At 37.1% G+C, this 25,582-nt stretch overlaps 1 protein-coding gene across 1 annotated transcript in view; it reads left to right on the forward strand.

The window, feature by feature from the left end:
- The window catches only part of LOC107093633 (receptor-type tyrosine-protein phosphatase N2-like), a 281,824-nt gene that overhangs the window by 61,582 nt on the left and 194,660 nt on the right, over positions 1–25,582 (forward strand). Inside the window, exon 10 of the mRNA XM_015388814.1 lies at positions 9,970–10,056. Within this exon, the coding sequence (XP_015244300.1) occupies positions 9,970–10,056 (87 nt within the window). The remainder of the gene's footprint in view (positions 1–9,969; positions 10,057–25,582) is intronic.

Below are 25,582 nucleotides of genomic sequence, written 5' to 3' on the forward strand. Positions count from 1 at the left end.
CATCCATCCATCCATCCATCCATCCATCCATCCATCCATCCATCCATCCATTATTTTTATTGATAATGTCTATCATTGTAATGTATGTACTCCAATTCTTAAGGTACTATTAATTATCATTATATATACTTTTTCAATCTTTTGGTTTCAATATGAGTTAGAGGCAAATAAAATGACAGTTTCACCCCTTAAATACCGTCTTGAGATATTTGTCAGTTTGCCATTTTCCTTTTGAACACCATTAAAAAACAGGGTATTTTTTTACAAAAGCATTAAAAAAAATAGTTTTCTAATTCTTCTTTGTTTTTTCTACATTTTCTATATAATAAAACATGTGCACATCAATTTTAAGGTGAAACAACTCCATATACTGTTTTATTTTCTTCATTCACACAGGCAGTGGGGGGGGCTGTTGTTGATTATCTGGTGCGGTTTAAGACTGAAGGTTTGTTCAATTCCTTGGTCTTGTAAAAGTGCTTTATATATTTCATCTGCTGCAGGTGTGGCACGTCTCCTCCTGTCTTTTCATCTTATTACCTTGATTCAAAGCTATTTAGCTGAAAATCCATACATGTTGTGTTGGAGGAGAAAAAATGTCTGTAATTGAAGTTGTTGGAGGTCACATCCATAGCTTTGCACTGATAATACAAAGAGGCACATTTTCCCTTCACCTTGCTTCCCTTGATGATTCAATGTTAACATTGATCTCCACTCTATTCAGTGTTACTGTTAATTCTCAGTCCTGCTGTAAAATAGATCAACCTTGGTTATTATACAGTGTTTTGTGAAAAGAAATGTGTACACATCTTTTAAATTAATCAATACACATTGGTCACATGCTATAGCCTCACCTTGGACACTAGAATACTTTGACATACAGAGGATTCATGATGGACTCATTGACTACGCAGCTGAGGTCTTATAGCTGTAAAGCAGGCTCTCTACTGCCATGTTTGGTGGTTGGTTGGAGGTTATTTCATGGTCATGATATTTCATGGTCAACTTTGAAATTAACCTATGGAAAACTATTAAATTTTTAAAGCTCATGTGTCCTGCAGCTTTTGCATGCATCCCTAATACAACACACCTTAAACAAAAGTCCAAATTACCTCCTTAGCATGTCTGTAAGTTTAGCAGAGGCCTGGCCATCAACCATTTATTTGTTTCAGGTTTGTTGAGGGGGCGATGCATGCAGAAGCAGCAGGACAGTGACACTGCGTAACCCTGCTCCATACCCACAGACTGAATCTGTGCACAGAAGCAATACATCATGCCTGAGGGAGCAAATATAGGGATATCATGTCAAAAAGTAGAGCCGTGTTTTCTTAAAGTCTTCAAAATCTCTAAGACTGTGAATTAAATGGAGTAAAAGTTATAATACCAGAGCAGTGTGCTTTTTCTATATGAAATGATGAAATCAAAGGTTTCTTTTATACAGCCCCTTACGGACCCTTGGAAGAACTTCTTGATTTAGAAGTGAGCAGACACAAAAATGAGTTTGACATGCCTGGTTTACAGCTTAATCCAAAAAAGTCTTGATAATGACAGAGCTTCCGATTGGAAGCTTTTTATCTGAATTATTTATCATTAAAAAAAATACTGCCTTTTGAATTGAAATCACTTATTTTCTTGGAGCCAAGTGTCATGATGGGTCTAAGGTTCTTAGCCCACATGCAGAACACAACGGAGGCTGGGTAAAGGTTTAACAGAGTTTATTGAGTTATACACAAACACAAGATCATGAACTGGATCAGGAACTGGTCCGGGCTGGTTCACTGAAGTCTGCAGAGATGATAGTTTGATTAGGAAGCGGGCTGATGAGTTATGAGTCTTTGATAGTTCAAGAGTATACCTTGACAGAGTCTGGGTTTCTCTTTGAGAGAGAGGGAACCGTTGGGTCCAGAGACTGTTTGTTCAGCAGAGTCCAAGAGCAGCTGCAGCGTCTTGCTTCTGACTTTAATGACAGACCTTGATCAGAGTTTCCAGCTCTTAACTAAGAGCAGCAGGGGAATCCACACAGGAATCTTCAGGTTTGGCTCACGAGGGCAATCTCGGCAGGTTAAGCTCATCCAGAGCTTCTGGTTAGAGACAGGTTTCCTGTGAGGCAAAAACAAGGGAGAGTTAGAATCAGATCTCTCTCTAGAGATAGCTAAGATTCTTCAGGTTCTAGGCTCAGTTCGCTAACCAAACTAGGTCAACACTGCGGCGTCGAAGCAAGGTCTGGCAGCTGGTTATAAAGGGCAGGTCTCTTGATGAGTAGATGCGTCTCAGGTTTGCTGGAAGACTCCAGCTCCAGGAGACCCACGGCGCACTCTGCTGGAGGAAGGTGGTACAGCTCCAGATCCACACACCAAGTTTCTGTGTCCTTGCATGTTGCAATAACTTTTTTTTCTTCTTAATGGAAAAATATATATATTCGTCCTTGCAATTGATTTTGTACAAAAATATCTTGAAAATTGTAACACTTTTAAAAAAAATCAGCTATGGTTTTGTCTCAGAAATGACCCGTTGGAAGATGAGCAGGTGTTTACTTTTATTAAAACCTGATCCATTGGTTTTATTGACTGATTTGCAGAGTTATATGGTAAATTTCAGGAATACAACATTTTGAATCTAATATCTAACTATTATTTTACCGGAAACAGTCCTTTTGCATATGAATATTACACACTTTAATATTGCGATGACGATATGATTATGACATATCAAGCAGCCCTTATTTCCGGCTTTAGCAGAAGCATCAGTAGAAAATAGTTTAGTTATAACATCTTAGATGAGATTATCTAAGAGCGTGTCACTGGATCTATCCAGCAGTTGCAACAAATTGAGAGAAAATCCTGAAGCTTTGTCTTTCTTGGTGAAGCAGCATGAAAGCCTCAGGTAGCTTTAAGTTGACTTTTTTTTCCCAGTCATGTGGTGCAGTTTGCTTCACATTATGCTTACTGCAAGTGAACTATAACAAAGCCACATGTGTGATGATAGACACTCCCGATGGCTAAAATCACCAGAACACAATTACAGAAATGTGGGGAAAACTATAATAGTTCTGAGTGCTGAATTTCTGTTCTGCATATTTGTGATGTTAATGCTCCTGCAAAATTGTTATGAGTGTCAAGAACAGATAATTTAAAGCAGATTTTCCACGCTCTATTTGTTATTTTGGTACCAATTTGGAGAATGCATGCTGCAGTGTGTAATATGCTCCTCACCCTATGCCTCCAAGTATTTTAGCAGCTCAGTTATGACCTCAGAACGACATTCACTAACACTTAAAGGAAAAGTGGAGGATGTTGTTTTTGCGGGTGGATCATCAAAATAAGTGGTCCTACTAATCGTTAGTCATTCTGGTGATATGTTTACCCAAAGCCGTCCTATTTGATCGTCCCCATTTTCACTTTTCCGTGGTGAGTCTGACATAGTGTAAAAATTGCTAAATTTTTTTTGGAAAATAAGCTTCTATGAGCGATGCAAACAGCAACAGAGCATGCATAAGGAGAAATGGGCTCCTGCCCGCTCCCGCGTGCGTTTAATAAGCGTTCCCTCTCGGGAGCGGGTGCAGGGTTGTTGTACGAGCCATTTGTCCTTTCCTGTGTTTATAGCCACTAAGTGGCATATTTCATATTGAGTTCTGATTGTCTGAGGGTTATTTAAGGTCAACCATGAATCTGTTCAGTTGTTGTTAATGAGGCAACAATTTTTTTACTGTTTGGTTGAAACCTGAGCAGGAACATACGGAAGAGGATTAGGGCCACTGAAAAAAAAAAAAGTAAACTGATTTTTAAATTTTATTTCAGTTTAACATGGGGGAAAAGTCAGAATTCTGACTTTTTTTCTCAGAATTCTGACAATAAAAAAAGTCAGAATTCTGAGAAAAAAGTCAGAATTCTGAGAAAAAAGTCAGAATTCTGACTTTAATCTCAGAATTCTGAGAAAAAAGTCAGAATTCTGAGAAAAAAGTCAGAATTCTGACTTTAATCTCAGAATTCTGAGCAAAAAGTCAGAATTCTGTGATTAAAGTCAGAATTCTGACTTTAATCTCCGAATTCTGACAATAAAAAAAGTCAGAATTCTGAGAAAAAAGTCACAATTCTGACTTTTTTCCCCCATACTATACTGAAATAAAATAAAAAAAATCAGTTAACATTTTTTTTTTTCAGTGGCCCTAATCCTCTTCCGTAGGAACAGGCTCTATGCTTATTCATTTTTAAGAAAGACGTATTCGATGTTTTATCGACAGGCTGTTTGTTTACACTCCCCCACCAGCTTTCTGTCGCGCTTCCTACGTCACAGTCAGTTGCGCTCATTGGTCAGAGCGTTGGCCAATAGTCACAGACAGCGGTTTGAAAGACAATGGGTTGTTCTTATCAACAATCTACCGATTTCTCATTCATCGGGGCCAGACTACATTACACATTTAATCTCACATTTAGTTTGGTTTATCAGGCTAAAAGAAAGTAGTAAAACTATGGACAAATTTCCTTTTAATTAATTACTTTATTATAAGTCAAAGTAAAGATCGGCTCCATACCAGTAGGGACAAAATAATTCTGGTCAATTTAAAGCAGACCCAACATGGTATAAGTGAATACATCCTTAGCGACTGAGGGCCTAAAAATCTTAATTTTAGTAACATCAATAAACTAGTCTGTCTAATGCTGTTTCCAGAATTATCATTTAATGGGTTTAGCTGTGATGATCAGCCAAAGCTTTTCTCAGTGCCTGAGCCAAAAGAAACAAGGACTGGGTGTTTGACTGCAGCTTCCACATTCTATATATAGATATGTTTGCCTCTATAAGATTTTTCTGGTAAAATTAACTTTGCAAACAGAAAACATTCGTTTTATTCTATTGTTATTAAAAGAAATCAGATCATTTCAGCAGCAGAGAAAAGGTCGATAATACTTGTATTTTCCAAAGATTAATCACAGGGACAAGAAAGGAAGATTATTGAAGGGAAATCTGTGAAAGCTGCAGTGAGACATCCCACTGAAGCAGATTGAGTGTCAGGAGAGATTGCTTCTATAAGGTTGTTTGCAGTAGCTTTCATGCTTAAAAGTGGAGAAAACCTTAAGAAGAGAAATCTTCCATGAAATTTATCAAAGCCTGTAAGTATAAAGAAAAAAAAAAAATCCTGCAGATCCAGAGTGTCATTTCCCAGACAGATCACGACACAACCCACAGTGTGCTGCAGCGCTGATGTTGGAGCTGGGGAGAGGTCTCTGTAGCAGCTATCAGCACTCTGCATCTGCAGGCAGGAGCAGTGATCACAGATGTCAGCTTGGAGGCTGTTGCTCTGCACGACACAACACTGACTCATAGCATGTGGGCTGTTCAAGCTGCTGTCTGCTTTCCAGGCTCAGGGAAGAGAAATTGTACAAAATCAGGTTTTCTGGCAGAGTGATTCTGCCAAAATCGACCAGATTCTTTTATAAACTTGGTGTCGCCTCTGGTTTACTGATGCGTTTTCTAAGGCAATAGAGATTTTCTTCTAATAGTAAATTCCAGATATTAATCATTGAATGCTTTATATGACATATTATCAGAGCATAAGATCCTCTTATGCTCACCAGGTGTTTGAAAAAGAGAGAAACACTTGAGCAACAACTCTGTAAATTACCCATTAGTAGGCTGAAAGACCTTCTCTTTTAAGATACAGGATGTCTCTGGCCTTTGCTTGACATAATCCATGCCCTAAAAAAAATGATGCAACCTTCAGGTTTCTACAGGTGCCTTCTCTGTTTGAATTCAGCCAGAGCAGACTGTGGGGGGTGGGGTGGGTCAGGTAAGGCCACAACACATAGGAAGCAATTAGTTTAGAGCTGGGATTTTGAGCTTTAATCAGGTCTCCTTGCACATACAGTAAGCACACAAACGATACACCTCCCTGTCACACCAAACAAAGTCCCCTCCTTTTTTGCTGGCCTTGAGCATGCACACAGAAAGATTAAAACATTCCCTTCCAGTATGATATAGTTCAATGTGTAAGACTTTTTTCACTTTGAGATATTTAGTGTGTTTACATTAGGGATGCACGATATAATCGACCCCCTATCGGTATCGGCCTGTATCGGCCTTAAAACTGAATATCGGACATCGACCACCCCACCGATATTTAACCCGATATTTGATCAGCTTCTGAGTTTCTAAAGTCTAAAAAAAAAAAAAAAAAAAAATACTACTTCTTCTTCCTCAAAAACTTCTTTTTTACAGACTTATAAACTTCTAAAGACAAGGGAAAAAATATTGATACATTAACATATCACAATCTCTTCATATGCTGATATATTGCAATTTAAAAACACCATATCGATCTCTTTTACTAATGAAATATTGCTATATGTCATCATTATGCTATGAAATCCCCCGAAAATTCACCAAATTTTGCCATATTTTTATATGCTGATATATTGACGCGGTATTGATCTATTTTACTGACAAGATCTCACAAGAATTTGCAAAATATCACGAGAGTTTGTAACAGAACGATGAAATTTCACGAGATTTTTAAAGTAAAATAGATCGATACCGCGTTTTTAAAAATCTATTTGATATCAGCATATGAAAATATATTTGAGTATATTATTTTTCAAAGTGTCAGAAATGGATAACAAAACTGCTATTTTCAATGACTACTTATTTTTGTCCAGCTTTAACATCAGTATCGATATCGGTTATCGGCTACATGAGTTTTAAAATATCGGCATATCGGATATCGGCCAAAATCCCAATATCATGCATCCCTAGTTTACATGATATTGAATTCCTGCAGGTTTTCTAACAAACATTTTGCCTTATTTTGCATATTTTGATGCATTAATATATATTAAAGCAAAAAATAAAAACGTTATATAATAAGAATGCTGCAGTAATAGCTGATGTCCAATATATATTTATCTTTGCTTGTTTTGCTTTAAACAGTGACCATTTGTAAACTCCCGTTGTTTTTTAGTCATTTTCAAACCTTTTTATGCCCTAACCTTAAATATCACCCTAACTATCACCAGTGGATACCTCACCCTAGCTCTAACCCAATTGAAACTATAGTCCTAAACCTAACCGTTAGCAAAAGAGCTTATGACGACTAACAAAATATACTCATTTTACAACAGCCGGTCCTGAATGTTATGGTGAAATTGTAAAAATGGTCCTCACACTGATGCTGAGACAGGAGTTCATACACACAGACAAGATGGAGTTAAAGTTGTTCTTAGTTCAAGTAAGCTCTGTCATCCCCATAACTACTCATTGGCAACAAATGAAAGCAATGAACTTTAAAGATTGTGGATTATTAGTAGTAGCCTTAAAGAAAGCATATTCCATGAAACAAGCCTTTAGTCGCCCTCTGCAGGGGTCCCCAACTCTAATCCTCTGGAAAAACTATTCCACAGCTGTTTTATGCATCTTTTTGCTTATTATGGAATGCAGGTTTTTTGCAGAAGTAGTGCACCTAACAGTCACAGAATAGTAGTTTGACCTTTATTATAAAATGTTGCCCCCGGCAGAACTATGAAGGTTTGACCCCTTTTTACACATTTAAAGCTCCTTGCTGATATAACAGAGGTTATGGATTATCGGTCCGCAGTCCGGATCCGGAATCACCTGCTGGCTAATCCAGACCCAACCTGATTTAAAACATTTATAAATTACGTAAAAAGAAAGTCTACACTTTCTGTGATTTATTAAAGAAAGTGTGGACTGCTGGAAGAACTGTGGTGAACTAGAGACAGAAAAGTGAAATGTCGTGCTCAAAGATGACCCTGCACATTTTGAGTATGTTTGGCTCAACCTGCTGCTGTGAAGCAGGATTCTCCACCATGAACATAATCAAAAATAAACATCAAGCCAGGCTCAAAATGAGCACCTTGATATGTGCTTAAGAATGGCTTTGTCGCCAATGTGACCCAGGTTTAAAGCCTTGTAGGGCAGCCTTATGCCCACTTCCATCATTAAACCATAAAAAAGACAGTTAAAAAAAAAAAAAAATTAATTTAAAAAGTCAATGTATAACATGGATGCTTAAAAAACTCATTTTATTTTAGTGTTAAATTCTGTTTAAAGTAATAGATTCTAATTAAAAATGTTTCTAGGCCTTTACCAGTTGTTGATTTTCTTTATTCGGACGCTGCTCATTTTTAATTGGCTACCCCTGTGATTTAAGATCCAATATATTCTGGATCACTGATACAACCATATGCACACACCCATACCTAAGGACAAATTAGAGATCACAGTTAACTTACCATAGCAGTCATGTTTTTGGACTGTGGGGGGAAGCCGGAGTACCTGGTGAGAACCCACACATACACAGGGAGAACTTACACACTCCATGCATAAAGACCCTGGGCAGGGTATTGTTTAATATCCACTTTTTCATAAACCCAACATGAATTTTATTTTTTACTTACTGTTTTTTTAAACATGTGTTTATGAAATCTTGGTCTGACTAGGAAAAATGGCTAAATAGCATTTTATTGTGTGTTTAGCATTAGGACTCCCTTACATTATTAAAACAGCACAGGATACATTTCTTAGTCTTTGACTAGTTTCACTAGTCTCATGTTATTTAATTTCTTTTATTCCAGAAAGCTTTACTTTGTACCTTTTAAAAATGAGGTCTAAGAACCAATAGATCATTCATAGTATCATTAAAAAACTGCATGTACAGCATATTGATTTCTTTGTGAAAAATCTTTTCTCAGTCATAAAAACTATAATGAGAAGTACATTTTGTATAAATACGAGTCATAAACTATTTTCTAGCAAAATAGTTTAATCTATATACAGATTTCTAGATTGCAAATTCTTACATTATCCCGAAATTAAGAAGGGTGTTCCTCATTCAAGCCAGCATTTATTAATTTCCTTGCAACAAACGACAGAGATACAGTTTTGCTAATGATCCTGTCTATTCTGAATCCATAACTTTTCCATAACTGCTCAAGAAGCCTGCAAAAAGCTGCAAACGTTTTTCCCACACAAGTTTAAAAACAAGTTATATTCAGTGGGAAGAAAAAAAGGTGGATAAATGTTGAAATGTGGTAAAATGTTGAAGGCACCTAGAGAGGAAGGAGTCTGAACTGTGATGGGAAAATTATCTTCAGTTCTGTATAAAACAAACTTCTTGCTCAGACACTTTTAACTTTGCAGGTGTGAAATGGCGTGGAGTGAATACTTTTAGAAAGTAAATAAAAAATTCAGCACTCAATATGAAAATGTTAGGAAGGGATTTGATAGGAAATGGATGTTTCCAACCCCAAGCTGCCAGAGACAGTCTTCTAAGAAAACAATCCAGGTTAATATTTTGTTTTTGTATTTTCCAAATGTTGGATGTCTGACCCGCACCTGGGGACCCACTCTGTAGACACATTAGGTCATGCCACACTTTTATATTAATGCAGCCAAGTAAACTTCATCTTGTTTATGGACCAGACTGTGTCATATCTTATTAGAAAAACTGAAAAGAGGCTGACATCTAAAAGAAGAGGTGATAATGAGCCTTTCATCTTCGACCCCCATCACCTCCTCTGTATTCATCTCACCACCATATAGCCCTTCAACCCGTTCACCTTGGACCTTTTCTGATCTATAAGGTCCAATATGTCAGCAAGCTATTCCTAACCTCCATAGATCTGACCTAATGGTGATTTTAAAAAATGCAAAGTTTTATTTTTCTCAATCACCATCATCTCGACCTTTTGGTTTTACTATTTATCTCTAGTTTTTCATGTGTTGAGAAGGCACATAGATTTCTTTATTTCATATAGAGAATAATAAAAAAGGTTTGGAACTGTTTTGGTTTAATGTGTTATAACATTGTTACTGTAAAAATAATGATCACTTTTCAATTATTGCACTGTTTCAAAGGGAAACTCATTCTTTTCTGTCTTTTCTCTGACATCCACCTCCATCCATCTTGACCTCCTCTACCTCTTCATTCCTTTCTGCTCCATCCTGCCTCCTCCTCCACAGCCGGCTGCAGACAGACGAAGGCCTTCATCTCATGGAGATCTTGGCTCGTCGGGCAAATATCCGGATGACTGACTTCGCAGAGCTCTTGTAAGTAGATTGTTTCTACCCACTATTCAGTCCAGTAGTTAAAACACTACAGGTTTCATCCCTCCTACACGTTTATTGTTGCTTGTTCTCATTAAAAGAAAACTTGCTTTATGTGGCTCCCAGACTACCAAAGGTTTTTGACATATTGGATGATTTGTGTCTGGATAGTTCACATTTATTGCAACTTATTTTACATAGAATTTATATGACAACATTTGACCAATGTTCACCATATTGTGGATAATGTCATGAAGACAATTTACTGTGATGAATTTCCAAAAAACAAAGATTAAAAACAATCCACTGGACTTTATTTCCAAGTTTGGAAATGTTTGGCTTCTCATCCAAGAAGCTATTTCAATTCAAAATGGCTTCCTGGATGGGAAGCGAAACGTCTTCAAACTTGGAAACAAAGTCCAGTGGATTGTTTTTAATTTTCTTTTTTTGAAATGACTATGACCTGAACGACTAAGAATCTTCACCAGCATACTGTGATGACTGTTTGTCATAATTTATCGTAGCAGTAGACGAGCATTTTTTGCATGTTTCCTCTTACTTTAACATGAAAAATGAAAATACCTGCAGGAACAATAATTCAATTCTATTCATTTTAATTTATATAACAGCGGTTCACAACAAGTATTATCTCAAGGTACTTTATATAGATTGTTTAAATGTTTTCTTTCTAATGATGCCAACTTGATTGGGTTCAGTCTATGACTTTGCCTTGAATATTGCCTATCTTATAAGGATAAATCCTAAAAAATGTTGCAGTATATCTGGTTTTCATTTGTATTCTAAAGCATTGTGTTAGATCACAGCTGCGTGTGTTATAAATACTTATTTTTATTTTCATGATGGTTTTTGGACTGAGGTTAGAAGAAAAATGCTTTTCAGTGAAGTTGCTTCTGGCTATTTCTTTTTTCTATCTAAACTAACATTATTGAAGAGGTTAATTAAATCTTTGAAACCTTCAGAAAACAAGTTTGATTAAAAGAGATAATAATTCTACAAATTCATGTATTGCTTGATTAGAAAGAATTTCTGGGTGGAAAAAATTTTTTTTTGCTGCATTTATATGACTTTATATAAATAATGCTTACAGCCACAGTAGCATAAGTGGATAGCTGTCAAAGCTAAGTAACGAGCGGTCTACTACATCTTATGACTGTCAGAGCTGGCCTGAGGTTGTATGGGGTCCTAATTTACTTTCCATGATCCACATCCATCTACAGCCTCCTTCACAAACTACCTCACTTAGATATATGACTACAACTAATTAAAAACCTTTTTGTTTTTGTATTTTGTGGAGCTTATTGGTTCACTGACTTTGATAGCTTCTAACTTGCAGATGGGGAAAAATCCCTTACAAATTGGATGTAAGGACATTGATTAAAGACAAAGACAGATCTTATGAATTTATATATTATCTGAACAGACATGGGCTGGTGGTAGAATATTCTTTTTTCATAGACATATTTCAGGGACATTTCAGATTTATTTCTGCCACCAAGCTAATTCTGCCTCTTATTTCCTGTTGAACAGGTCAGTGTTTATTCACATTTGCTGGTGATGACTCAAAAATTGGTTCATAGTCATTTATTTTCCATGAAAGAAGGTGATTTGTTTATTTCTCACCCTACTAAAATATTAACCTGGGAACTCAATAAAAAAACGCCCTTATGTTACAACCAGCAACATATTTTTGTATTTTTTTGAGTCCATGGAGGTACAGATGGGAACATCAGAACAACCTGAAAAGCTTGCAAGCTCATAAATATTTACATAGCGACAAAGTCTGCTGTTTGCTGATACACAAATAATGTATTATAGTGTTCATGAAAGCAGATGTTTCACCACGCCAGTGTCTGAATAATTCCTGCCTTTATGCCAGGCTGATGGTATCAGAGGATGGAGAGGTGGAGACGGCTGGACCCGAGCAGTCAGGCAGCCATGCAGCTGCTGTTCAAGTGCTATAGCATCATCTAATGCGATTTTAAACAAACATTTAAAAATCCCTTTATTTATTTAAATAAATGTGTTTCTATCATTCTTAATTTATGTCTTCTAAGTAATATAACACATTTTACGCTCCCCATCCTCAATATAAGTCTAAATAATGACTCCCCTACCATTGTATTGAAGTTCTGTTTTCTACTGTGGTTATGACCTAAGCTATGGCGGACGGGTCATTCTGTGAGTTTGGTAGCTTAGCTTCGCACAAACTATGAACGCTCTGGAGCAAAAAACTGTTTTACTTGTCCCTGCCACCTTGAAAACTAGTGCAGATTTTTTGGTTTAGCAGCAAACTTAAAAGGTGCAGGATGATAGCTTTCAATGACTGGACCTGGGTACCCCCACTGTAGGAAAATATATTTTAAAAGTCAATTAGTTATACTTGGTGAGGAAGCGGCACATTTATAAGAAGCTAATGTATTTTATGTCATTTCAATCATTTCAATTCAGTTCTTATGGTACCAATTCACAACTAATAATTTGAGGTACCGTCTATGGTGTATTATTACTACAACATCAATGTGGTCTACTTAGTTTGATGCTGAATCAGCTCGGCATCAAAGTAGGCTGTGTTACCCTCCCGCACATAGGCAACAGTCTGCTCCATAGGGTACGGTTGAAGCACAGTGGCCGAGGGGTGCCAACACTCTGCAAATATTAGACTAAGACACAAAGAGATGCAAATGAAAAAAACTGGAAAGGAGAACTAAGGCATTTATAGAAAATAAAGAGCAACAAATGCACCAGAATCACATACATGATGCTGACACACAAGACAAATGAAGGGGAAAAATGCTGCAGGTAAGAAAAACTGCATTTTAAGAAAAGCTGCTAAAAACCCTGCATAACTGAAGTCCTCTAGACCAGAGGTTCTTCAACGTTTTCCAGGCCCAGGACCCCCAAACTGATGGCGAGATGGAGCGGGGACCCTCTAATTCTATATATTATGTGAAATAGTGTTATATCAAACTGGTCCTATAGTCACTCTATTACAGATGGAGTAATGTAACAAAAATAATTTCTCCCTGGGATTATTAAAGTATTTCTGCTTCTGGTTCCTGGTTGATGGGACAGGTGTTGTGAATGAAACGGTGCCCAGCTTGAAAGAGCTCCTGTGTGTCGCTGATTTCCCACTGTCCAAAAACATGAATGTTAGATTTATTGGCTTCTCTAAATTGTGCATAGGTGTGAGTGTGTATTTATGATTGTAAGTTTTTTGTGTCGCTGTGTTACATTGCGACAGACTTGCGACCTGTCCAGGTTGTACCTCACCATTCTCCCATAGACTGCCAGAGGTAGGCATTGGCCCCACCTTGACCCTGATGGAGTAAGCGGGAGAAAATGGATGGATGGAAGGAAGCTGTTAACATAACTACACAAAAATATAGATTTTTATTCTGTTCTGCAGGTTGTATACCTTTATATACCAGGCAGCTGCAAAGGCTACTAATATCTCATGCCTGGATAACAAATAATATTTTGCCAATAAAAGACAAAATAGCCTTGAAAAATTAACAGTGCTGTTTAGATACAGAACCATCATTTAAATCATAGGCTTTATTTTATATTCCCATATTTTAATGTCCAGTTCTGTACCGGATCCTACACTTTTCACTCCATATATTTGAGTAAGCTCGTCCTTATAAGCTTAGATCCACTTACCAGTTATCAGTCAAGCAAATATTATAGATTTTCAAACAGCGGTCTGCTGCTTGCAATCTTTTTTGTAATATGAATGAAGTGTTAACCTTTGACAAACTTCACTACTGGTAAAAGAGAGGTCCCCATAAAATGGTTTTTAAACACATTTACAGTGAATGTCACTGCAGTCTGTTTTATGTTGGAAGCTAAAAATATGAGCTTCTGAAAAGCTTCCAATGTCCTCTTTGCACTGAAATGTAATGGTGCCTATGGGCATGAAGCCTTCCCAGCTGTCAGACTGCCAAGCAAAAAAAAAAAAAAAACTGAGAATTGCATCAAGACAAAACCTTCAATTCAGCAGCCATTTAAAATTACAACCAACTCTTTACAGACTAAAAAAAGCCCAGCATGCCAGCGAAGGTCTATAGATGACTCATGGCGTCCATACTGTGCTTTGCTTCCCTGATTGTATACCTGAAGGCCTGAGTGGGCAGCACACTTCCCAGGGGGGAGCATCACAAAGTTACATTCTTCAAATGTTACACTGTAAGAGACGTGCGCTGCCTGCTCCTCCACAACACCATCCCCTCTACCCCCCCCAGCATGTCGGATCACAGAGGGCAAACTGGTGGGATCAAAGCTGAGAGGCACAAGGCTTTAAAACATGGAGCGCAGGAAGAGAAACCAAGAACCTAACCAAGTGGACTTATTCCGCTTTCAACATTTCCCTCTGCTCTGAGCGGTTGCTTATAGAAGGCATGAGGGCTTTCTGGTCCATACTGATATGTTAGAGCCAAGCTTCCACTCTATGCTGTCATATATCAGTGATAACAAACTCCCATATGCTGTCACATACCAGAAACATTAAAGTATGTCATCATTTTTTTTTTTGTATTAGAATAAAAGATATTTGTTTAAAATTGCGAAGGACAAAATCTTTTGCAGTTTCTTAAATTACTTACAGTTAGAAGTTTCTTAATTGTTCAGGAGCCTAATTGTTTTTAATTGATCTTGTAAGCAAATCATTAGAGACCCAAAGTAATTTTGGAGGAGATGCACAAATCCACAGTTATAAAGGAGCAATCAGGTGATGCAAACAGAACTCATCGGCTCCACAGATCTAGCTCCTTTGGACATATGGAGATAACATTGAACTTTTAAAAGAAACCAAGAAAATTCACACCAGCAGTTTGCATTTTTACAGTTTGACACAAGACGAGGATTCAGCTAAAATGGAAGGAGGGGATCAGGTTAGATGTGGGAAATGTAACTTTTTTGCCTAGATATGAACCATATATGTGTGGAGTATAGTAACACGCTGAACATGTAATAATCAACTTTGAAAATAATATTGATGGAAACAGCATCATGCTTTTAGGCTGTTAGGAAGCTGCTAAGACATGGTAAAATGGATGGAACCAAACACAGGTTGGACATGGGGAAAATATATATATAGCAGATTGCTAGTCAGCAGATGTGAAAATGGATTTCAGGTTCTATAAATCAAATCTTGACATTTTATTCAAAAAAAGGAAGGGCAAAAGTGACTGAATATGACAGCACATAAAACTTAACATTTTTATTAGTAGAAAAGTTTAGTCATCTATTGTTTTTGTTAAGCTTGCATTACTTTGTGCTATGGCACTGCAACCCCGTGATAATAGACGATAGAAACTGGACTAAATGTCTATGAAAACTAATCATTCTCTAATAATTCCAGGTTTTTAATAATACAGATTTATTTCAGAGTTTTACCCAGAATTCTCAGATGATTAGGCAGAAAAGAGCAAAACGCATTAGTTTATGTCCAACAACCCTTTTCTTTTTCATCTGTCTAAAATTGTATTGATTTATAAACAGGTTCCAGCTTATAGACTCTACTCTCCTGCCATGTTGAATATCTAGTACAGTAAATGGAAATCCAAAGTAAAGAAAAGATAAACTCAATTTTGAGGTTTATATATATATATATATATATATATATATATATATATAAACCTCAAAATTGAGTTTATCTTTTCGTTACTAAAATTTAATGTTAGACATTAGACATTCTGGTGAAGAAAAGCTTGGAATTGGTCATTAAGCCCAAACTCCTCTCATTTCAGCAAAACTTAATTCAGATTACTTCCACAAGGCTTCTGCTGCTTGGCTTGATTCTCACTGCTTGCAAATGTAAAATAACTGCCATAAAATTGATGATTTAACATTAAACAAACCCTCATCACATTAAATTAAAATGTAACTATTTTCACCTTTGCAAACTTGCTAACCTACGGTACACCATATAATGATTTATTCAGTATCCTGACAGAGAAAACAGTAATTCTAATTTAAATCCGTTGTTTTGCAAAATGGTTTTAATAAGACCCAGAACTAATAAGATTCACATGGCTTCTGGAATGAAACCTGGCACCCAGCATCACTGAAGCTCCACCGTACTGAAAAATGCTCTACCTCTTTCTGCTCTAATTTGGTTTCAGTTCTGGCCTGCTACAGCAACTTATCTGGCCCTCAAAGTCTACAAGACATGATATCATCTCAGAGAGTCATATTTTTTAAAGTGTAAAAGGTGGTTAAAGCTGCAAAGTATATATTAGAAAGGTTAGGATACCAGAGCACTGGTTTCTTGGTAAATAAAGTTATGAGTTGCATTTTATACAGTTGCAAAGGGCTTTTTTAAAGACATGATAATGTCCCTATGTTGCCACCCCTGATGTCATGCAAGACACCAGAACTGAATGTCGTGTTGATAAAGTCCAGGTTTGTGGTTGCTGTTACCTGATGACTGGTATTTTGCACAGAAAAGATGCTTTCTTATTTTCTAATACAGGAAAATTATAACTAAAAAGTTAAAATGTTCTAAAAAATTATGGGTGAAAGCAAAAGTTCTCCATTCATTTTAAAAGACACAGGGTTTTCAAATGAGAAAAAACAAAAATGCATTTGTTTACTCAAAACATTGCAATATCATGTCGCATATCAATCTCACGTAGTCATTTGAGATTTTAGTTTTTTAACAGTTTTTTTTTCTTTCTTTTTTTTGCTCATGGCTACTTTTCATTCAATGATTTTAGCCTAGCCAAGAAAGTTTGGACCAGCCTTATATAAGACTGGTCCAATCCGTTATTCTGTGGGTGTCTTCTAACTTCTCGCCCTAATGGAGAAGATTTAAACTTGTATAACGATGTATTGTCTTTTCTTGTTCATGCCCATGAATACATTTAAACGGTGTAATTTAACAACTTTTTAGTCTTATTTTGTCCCAAAGTGTCTTCTGTGGTTTCTGTCAAACCCTGCATGTTGCATTTGCATTTCAGAACCTTAATTGTAAGCTTGTTCAAACACTTAAGGCTTATTTTTAAGTGAAAGAATGACAGCGTGATGTATATTCTTTACTTTAATTGCTCCATTCTGCAGCACAATGCGGAGCTGACATAATGATTCTAGGAGGGAACAATGAATTTAGTGTCTGCTAAACCATCCATTTAAATCATATTTAAAGGGGGGAAAAATCAAAAATGAACCTGTTGCCTCCTTTTTTTTTATATCAAGCTTTCTCATTTTGTGCACAACTTTACATTCCAGGCAGTTACAAATATGTCATTATAGCCATCAAAGCTGAATAAATCATTTTGCAGTTTTTCTGTTATCTTGTCAGCACAGCTTGTTTCAACAGGCCTCTAGTTGTCAGCTTTGGTTTTGGATGCTAAAAGGTAATATTTCTCTGCAGGAGCAGATCAGTGCAATGTTGTTTTAATAACTTTTTTCTTGGAAGGGTTTTAAGTAGAGCTAAATTAAAGCTTTGAAAGTTTGTCTCAGAGTTGATGCGAGAAAGAAAAATGTGTTCATGTGTCTGTGTGTGCATGCAGGTAGGGGATTGGCCGGCATGGTGTAGTACGATTCACACATAGCCTCATCACCACAATACACACTCTTTCCACCCCTGCTGTTGTCCGCCAAGCACCTTGCCGCGTCATTCGGCTGCTGTATTGAGTCCCTGGGTGGCCCGCACTGTTCTGCTGTTCTAATGCACCTTTTGTCTTTGCTCCGCTATCCCAGGAATGAAAAGAGGGAGCCACACATTGGGAGGAGGGTGATGGATTTGAGGTAGAGAAAGCGAGAGAAATGCCAGGGAGATATAGATGCAGAGAGAGAGGTGGTGAGCCGGGGGTCTCTTTTGTTGCGAGCACAGTAAAAGCCCAGCAGGGGGAGCCGCCTTGACAATTTGTCAGAGGCACCAAACGTATTTTTCAAGGCTGCCTGGCTCCTTGCCCCTGTAGCAACAGCAGTCACCTTCAGGAGAGTGATTAAGCCCAGAGACAAAAGTCTGAAGCTGATGCCGATTTACCTCGACTACCTGTGGCTTTTTCCTCCCTACTTTTAAACAAATCTCCTTTACCAGCTTCAGGGCTTTGCATTCAACCCCTTTAAACCTTTGTCACACTATAGGATGCTAATATCATATATTTCAATCTTTTTTTCTCATCATATTAACAACTAAGTCTATGTAGTGCATAGCTGTTTTTTTTTTTTTTACAAAATGTAACAATTTCAAGTTTCTTTTTAATCTCTAAATCAAATCAAGTCCAAATTATTGCTTTAGAAGTCAACTAGTGTGTATTTTATTTTAAGAGTAAATGCAGCTGTTCAATGAAAAGGTGCATAGACTTGTTCAAGACCATTAGAAAAGCAGTATTATAAAGACCTAGGAAGCTCAAAGATCTTGCAGGCACTGTTCAATCTATAATTTGAAATGGAAAAACTAGGTATATCGCAGGGGTCACCAATGCCATGCCCATGGCCGCGGGAAGTGGGGGGTGCCGCTCGCCACCCCCTAGTGGCGAGAGGGAGATTTCAAAGAAAATGATTAAAAATACTTTTCATAATTTATAAATTTCTTATGATAATTTTGGGAAATAATTTTGACTTTTTTTACTATTGTGTGTATTTGGATTTTAATTTCATTATTTTGAGGCCGTTTCTCAATATGCGTTCTCATGTGATGGCGTCTTCATGAAACGTCATCATCCTCAGCCCTAGTACTGTTCTAATTTACAAGAACAGCTGACGGAGAACGGACAAAGACCCCGGATGTTGTTCTGGCCCCTCCCTATTTATGGAGTATGCATCACAGCAGACTTGTCCGTTCTTGAGATTGACAGCTGTCCCAGAATGCACTGCGGCATTGTATTGAGTTAAAAGTTCTGTTTTCTGATGTTGTTGTTCAATAAAATTCATTTTAAGATCATTTGAGGCGAGAATATTATAATTTAAAGCGTCACTTTATGGCCCATTTACCAGATTTTATACATTATTCAAAAACAGTTTTCCGAAGTTGAGAGGACCGCGGCAACCAGCGGGCCTCCGAGGGTAATGGCAGCCAAAGCTAACCGCAGCCCGTCTATAGCAGCCCTCTCTCTGCATAGCCGTGTGTGCAGGACCGCTCGCTCTGATGGCAATTTTTTATTTTTTTTTTAGCAAAATGTTTATTTGATTTGTGTTTATCTGACTGTGTTCATTATTATTCCCCCACTAAATGAAAAAAAGTAATAATTTATTATTATCTAGAGACTATTTATAACAGGAGGTGAAAAGCAGCTCTAGACGAGCCGAGCATGTGGTGACGTCATCAGTACGCTTCTGTTCCAATTGACCCTGCTGCGTGCTCCCGTTCTCCCCAAGTCCACACTTTCCTGTGTTCTTCTCAAGAACATACTTGGGAAGGACACGAGTCCGTACTCGCATTCTTGTGATTTGAGAAATGGCCAATCAACTCAATTTCATGGAAGTTACGTTGTCATGGCAATGTCAAGCAAGCTAGAGGTGGCTGGGTAAAGAGGTATCCCACTTGCAACAGCAGACTAGTAAACTGACATAGTCTAATGACAGAAATGAGGAGGAAATATAGCACAGAAACGCATTTAAGTGCACCTGAACATTTGGACACCTGTAACCAGGCAGGGCTCCCTGCCTGTAGCTCAAAGTAAGAGCATTGTGCCACCACACACCTTCATATGTATTCGTGCAGTTTAATGTAACCATAATATTTTAGAGTTTCTTGTGTTCTTTTTGTAATGGAGAAAATTCAATAATATTTGAATAGTATAATAATACAATTATTTCCTTGTGCTTTACATAAGAGGATTTTGAAGCTAATAGAATCACGTGTAACATAATCACAGGGACTGTGGGAAAGTATTTCATCATAATTATCATATGGATCATTTAAAGATTTATATATTTCAAAATGACAATATCTCAAAGATAATTAGAAGTTAAAAGAAACAATAAAAATATGTTTATTATATTTGAAGCTTAGTTGAACGCTTACAACCTCCAGTTAATTGGGCAGTATTGGTAGCCCTTCTTATGAATCTGTATCCATGAAGTAGCCTTTAAAGCTTTTAAAAGGTTAGTGACCCCAAATATAGAGTAGCCTTTAGTGTTTTCATTTTGCTACAAGGCAGGTTGAGTGAATGGCAATTATTAGAAAAAATAGTTTTCGACTCATTGTGGCAAAGGGACACATTCAAATTGTGAAGCGTAGTGATGTCAGCTACAACATGTGGGGAGTAAAACAAAAACATAAATAATATACAACCACAGCTACAATGCAATGGTTTGGATGAAAGCATATGCATGCAATAAAATACCCTCAAGTCAAGACCCAAATCTGATATAAAATCTGTAGCAGTACAGAAGCTCTTTCTCCTGTCTGACCAAGTCTGGTTTATTTTACAAAATGAACAAAAGCAAGTTATAGAGATGAAGTTAGTTCTACGAAGTTTAAATTAAAAGAGCTGATTTCAAGTTCATGGCACAAACTTTTAAATAGTAAAAATTGAAACTTATTTATTTTACCACTGCTTGACTATTATACATCACATTTTGTTATTTATAAAAGTGATAAAATAAATTGAAGTCAGGTTTTAATGTGACTGAATTTGGAAAAACATCTGCTAGATACAGTATATCACAAATATATAGAAAAGGAATAATGCTTTCTTATATTCTTGCATTTTTTTTTTTCATGGACAATATAACCATCAAGTTTTTAATCCCCATAATAGAAATAGATAAACTAAAAGAGTCTAAAAAGCATCAAATCATTGCAGGACATGGCTGCCTTTTGTTTCACTCGCCTCAATCATTCGGGCTTGCCTACATCCATCCATTTACCAGCCCGCCCAGCTTAAGCCTTAGTCAGATCCCCCAGATTAGCATATTACAGCAACAAAAGTGTCTCTGAACAAAGTAGTTTGGTGACCTGCGCACCCCTGGCTGCTGACAAAGACGGCTAAACTTTCACTTTTTCCAACAGTCCCCTCTTGAGGCTTCAGCCAGAGAGCGGCGGCGGTTCAGCAAGCCTGCAGCTAAAAAACATCCAAACTAGAAAGACATGAATCATAAAAGTGAGCCTACACACTGTGCCAGGACACACAACAAAACCTGGAGAGTGACTCACACCCTCACATTTCATTTGGAACAATTCAATACTGATTAGATAACACTGACGTTGAGCACTCTTCGCCGGAGCGGCCCTGAAAGTGTTTTTAGCTGCAGCCGTGGCCTGGTAGTGGTGGAGGGCATCGCAGCGGGCGGGGAGGGGAGCGCTGGTGTGGGCGGATTCTTGCAGCCTTTGATTGTAGCTGGCTGTCGAATGATGCTAGCTGTTGCATAACATCACTGAGTGTAGACCAAGGGCTTGATTTATTTATTTCTTTTTTGTATTTTTCCAAACACCGGTGGTGAGGTGATGTAATGTCTGTCTGAGTTGAGGGGTCATATCAAAGAGCCGCCACAAGGAGGAGAGAGTGGTCCTCGTCTGGGTGGATGTGAAAATTATGAAGGCTGATGAGGACAAGGCTGTGGGCTCTGCAGAATGTGTTCATCAGTTTCTTCAGTAATGGTTCAATCTTAAATAAAGATGTCTCATTCTATTGAAAAGCCAAATAACTTTCCTTACACATAAGTTTGAGCAAAGGATGTTAAACCGTGTTACATATTTTATATTTTGAGGACAAGAAATGTCTAGTATAATACATCATAATGTGCAACTTTTAAATGAAACTGCCATACGATAAAATACCTCTCTATAGCTCTGATGTAAAATTCTCTACATATGAGATTTTTGACCCTGCATTAATCCTACCAGGTCTCCACCTCTTCATTTAAAAATCTGATTTATCGAAGATATTTTACTAGATACATTTCTCACTTTTTCCTGCATAAGTCGATGAAAAAAGATTGTCTATAACTGGCAAAGGGGATGAATGTGTGATTGTATTGTGAAGTATAAAACCTTGGACACTTCCCTTTCAGTTTAGCTTGCATGCCTAACCTGGGTTTATGCACAGAACTAAAGGGCAGAATCCTGTTTTTGCTTTGCAGGTTTAGAATAAACAAGACCAAAACGGAGCTGAGTATAAGGGCTCTCCAGCTATCCATAAAGCGCATTATTTGGAAACACAGAACATTGTAAACATTTGAAATCTGTTCTTCAGCTGCAGTAAAGATGAAGTGTAAGAAACCAAAGCTGTGTGCATTGTCCAAAAGGCATGAGATTTATTTCTTGCTCTGCATTTATTCCTCACCTGAAACACTATTAAGCTGGTATAAAACAAACAAACAAAAAAGTATCTTTTTTAAGGTGTAAACGAAATGAGAAAATGTTTTTGTTAAAGGTATTTAATAAAAATTTTTTGGAAATTTTTTTTTTCAAAGATCAAAATTTAACAACTTAAAGAGATAAAAAACAGGAAATAGTGTTGCTTTATTTTAGAAACTAAGAGCAAGAGCTGTATCTTTACCAACAACCTCTTTACCCCAAATAATAAAAAGCAAGGTAGCCCCACAGTGGGCTGCTTTAAGGTCGTAGCATTTCACCAGTGGTATTGTTAAATATATTTATATTACAGGTATAGTGGAAGATGTTCTTTTTGGAACATCTTCCATCTGGTGGATCATCAAAATAAATGGTCCTCCTAATTGTCAGTCATTCTAGGGATTATTTTACGTAAGGCCGGCCTACATGATCATCCCCATTTTCACTTACCGGTGTTGACTCTGACATAGTGGAAAAAATCTTCTTTTGGAAACTAAGCTTATCTGAGGTATGAAAACACCAACTTTTAAACAGAGCGTGCACGAGGATAAATGGACTTGTGAGCGTTTAATAGGCGTTCCATCTGGGAAGCGGGTTGTGAATGTGCTTTTTTTTTTCTTAATTTAGAGTGTGGGTCCTTTCAAAAATTCTCCAAAATCCTCCACTATACCAATATCTATGGTTATTAATGCCACCCCTGTTTTTAATGAAGAGAAATGCTTTTCATAATATCTGGTGAAAAATGAAATTTGTCGCAGGCTGCTTTTAACAAACAGGCGGCAAAAAATGGGGGAGTTCAACACTCCATACATCCCTAACATCTATAGTCCATCTTGAATCCCATTAAATTATTTTAAACATTTTAAACTGTTCAATGTAAAATGTTGGTTGTTTAAAACCTCTGCTGATCTCCTGCAGTATAGTATGCTCAAGCCCATTAGCCAAAACCTAAAAAGAGATCAAAAGGGTCCCATCGGTCCCCTTCTGGGAGATTCTTCAGTTGGCGGATGAATAACGAGTGAGGAGTCGAGATTGAGTATGAAAGATTTATCCACCAGAATCTAATCCTTTCCAAGCATAATAATCTTTCAGACTATTAACATTTTCTGTGTAAAAATTGGTCTGGAAAGTTGGTAATACCAGGGAACTCTAAATGCATTCAAAAACTGCAAACCACTTATGTATTTAATTTGCACTCTTGCAAACTGCTTGAAAATCAATCCATTATATATATATATATATATATATATATATATATATATATATATATATATATATATATATATATATATATATATATATATATAAGAAATCAGAAGCCTTTTATTTTTTGCAATTAGAATAATTGTCTTGATGCCAAAAAGAGCCCAACAGATTTTGCTTTCACAAGTGGAGCAGTACGGCTACAGTATCGCCATAGTGTTCCGCTTGATTTATGCATTTATATAGCTTTATTATAATTCATACAGGGATTATTTCACTGCAATTGGAAACTAGAACAGTAAAGCACAAACAGGAAAAAGAAGAAAAGATTAAAGAAAGAGGAGATAAAAGGGAGATAATGATAAAACATCAGTCTGCTTCATCACCTGCAAAGAGATGTAAAAAGAACAGCACAACCAACGGACATGGTACAAGACATACAATAAAGTAACAGCTTGATATCATTGTACCAAGTAGTGTTATTTAATCAAACATGTATAAAGTGGTAACTGAAGATGTGGGCTTTCTGTATTGAAGTGAATCTCTAAGTACCTGCAACCAAGAACCTGTAGTTGTTTGTGAGAGTGCACCTGTGCATGTGAAGTTTATCCAAAAGAAAAATGCTCAATAGTGGTTGTGAAGAGCGCCGGGGGACCCAAAACCCCAGATTGACTCTGAAGATGTCTGTATTTTTTTGAGGCAGACATGACTTGCACGATGCTGTTTTAAAGAATATATACTAGGGCTAAAACAATTAATCAGATTAATCCTGAGTAATTGATAATTGAAATAATCATCAACTAACTTAGTAATTGATTATTATATATATATATATATATATATATATATATATATATATATATATATATATATATATATATATATACTGTATGTTAACACCACCCAGAGAGTCCCAAATGCTGAAGCCCCGATTACTTAAGAATAGGCAGAAAATCAGATCTAAGCAGACAAAGGAAGACAGGATAAGCCAAAAGGGTGAAGCCAAAGCTACCGTTGAGGATGTTCTTCAGAACCAGGAGCTCAGAAGTCTGAAGAGGTTCTGAAAGGAAATCCAGAACAATGTTAGAATTCAGTCCCAAGTTCAGTAAAAAGGGAGAATCCAGCAGGAGTCCGAAGACAGGTAAGGCAAACAGATCAGAAGAGGAACAGGCAGGCTCAGATGTCCAAAGACAGAACGGGTCATGTTCTGGGTGGATCTAGATAGGTGGATGAAATTAGTAATCAGACCAGTCATCAGTGCCAAGATCCTGACAAATATGTTCTATCCGCAACTCCTCAAGTGGAAAAGTTTTAGGCCCAGTCCCATTTTTCTCACTTTGTTTGGTCTCTAGCACTTGGTTTTCCATGTTGATGTGTAAGGTTAGTGTGTCCCAATAGTTATATGAGCTAGGGGGAAGTGCTCTTTAACTCTTAAAATGATTGTTCAGGACGAGTGGTCCGATCAGCCCTGGGGTGGATCCCGCTGGCTGTGTGGGGCTTGGGTGTTCGGTGTCAGGCTTCTAACCAATGTCACCGTGGTATGATTATGCATCACAGCTTTTAACTAAATCATGTTATGACCATTTCTATCTTGACGCATGGGATTGCAACGGTCACTATATCAACATGGAAGGTATAACGTTATGCATAATTGTCATAGCACTTGTTTACTGGACAGGACACACACACAGTAACTGTCATGAGGCATGATTTTTCAGTTTTATGGGTAATATCTCCGTAGTTCCTGGGCTGATCCATATGAAAAAATAATTGTTAGAGTCCATTGGGGATGCACTAATTGATTTGTATTCATTGTATCTTATTGAAACAGATATTTCATCAAAAAGTTGTCGTAGCTAATTATATTTCCATGATTGTCTATCAATTTAGAGAAGGTTGTGATATTATTTTATCTATGCTGGCTCATAAATGGACTTTTACTTTTTTAGAATTGTTGTTCAATATTATGCATGTGTTTGGTGAAAAGTTATGAGTATGGCAGAGTTTCCATGTGTTTATGCATGACGTAGCTTAACACATAACAAAAGTGTGCAGGCT

The sequence above is a fragment of the Cyprinodon variegatus genome, unplaced genomic scaffold (assembly GCF_000732505.1).
Source record: "Cyprinodon variegatus isolate N-32 unplaced genomic scaffold, C_variegatus-1.0 Scaffold436, whole genome shotgun sequence".
In the NCBI taxonomy this organism is placed as follows: domain Eukaryota; kingdom Metazoa; phylum Chordata; class Actinopteri; order Cyprinodontiformes; family Cyprinodontidae; genus Cyprinodon; species Cyprinodon variegatus.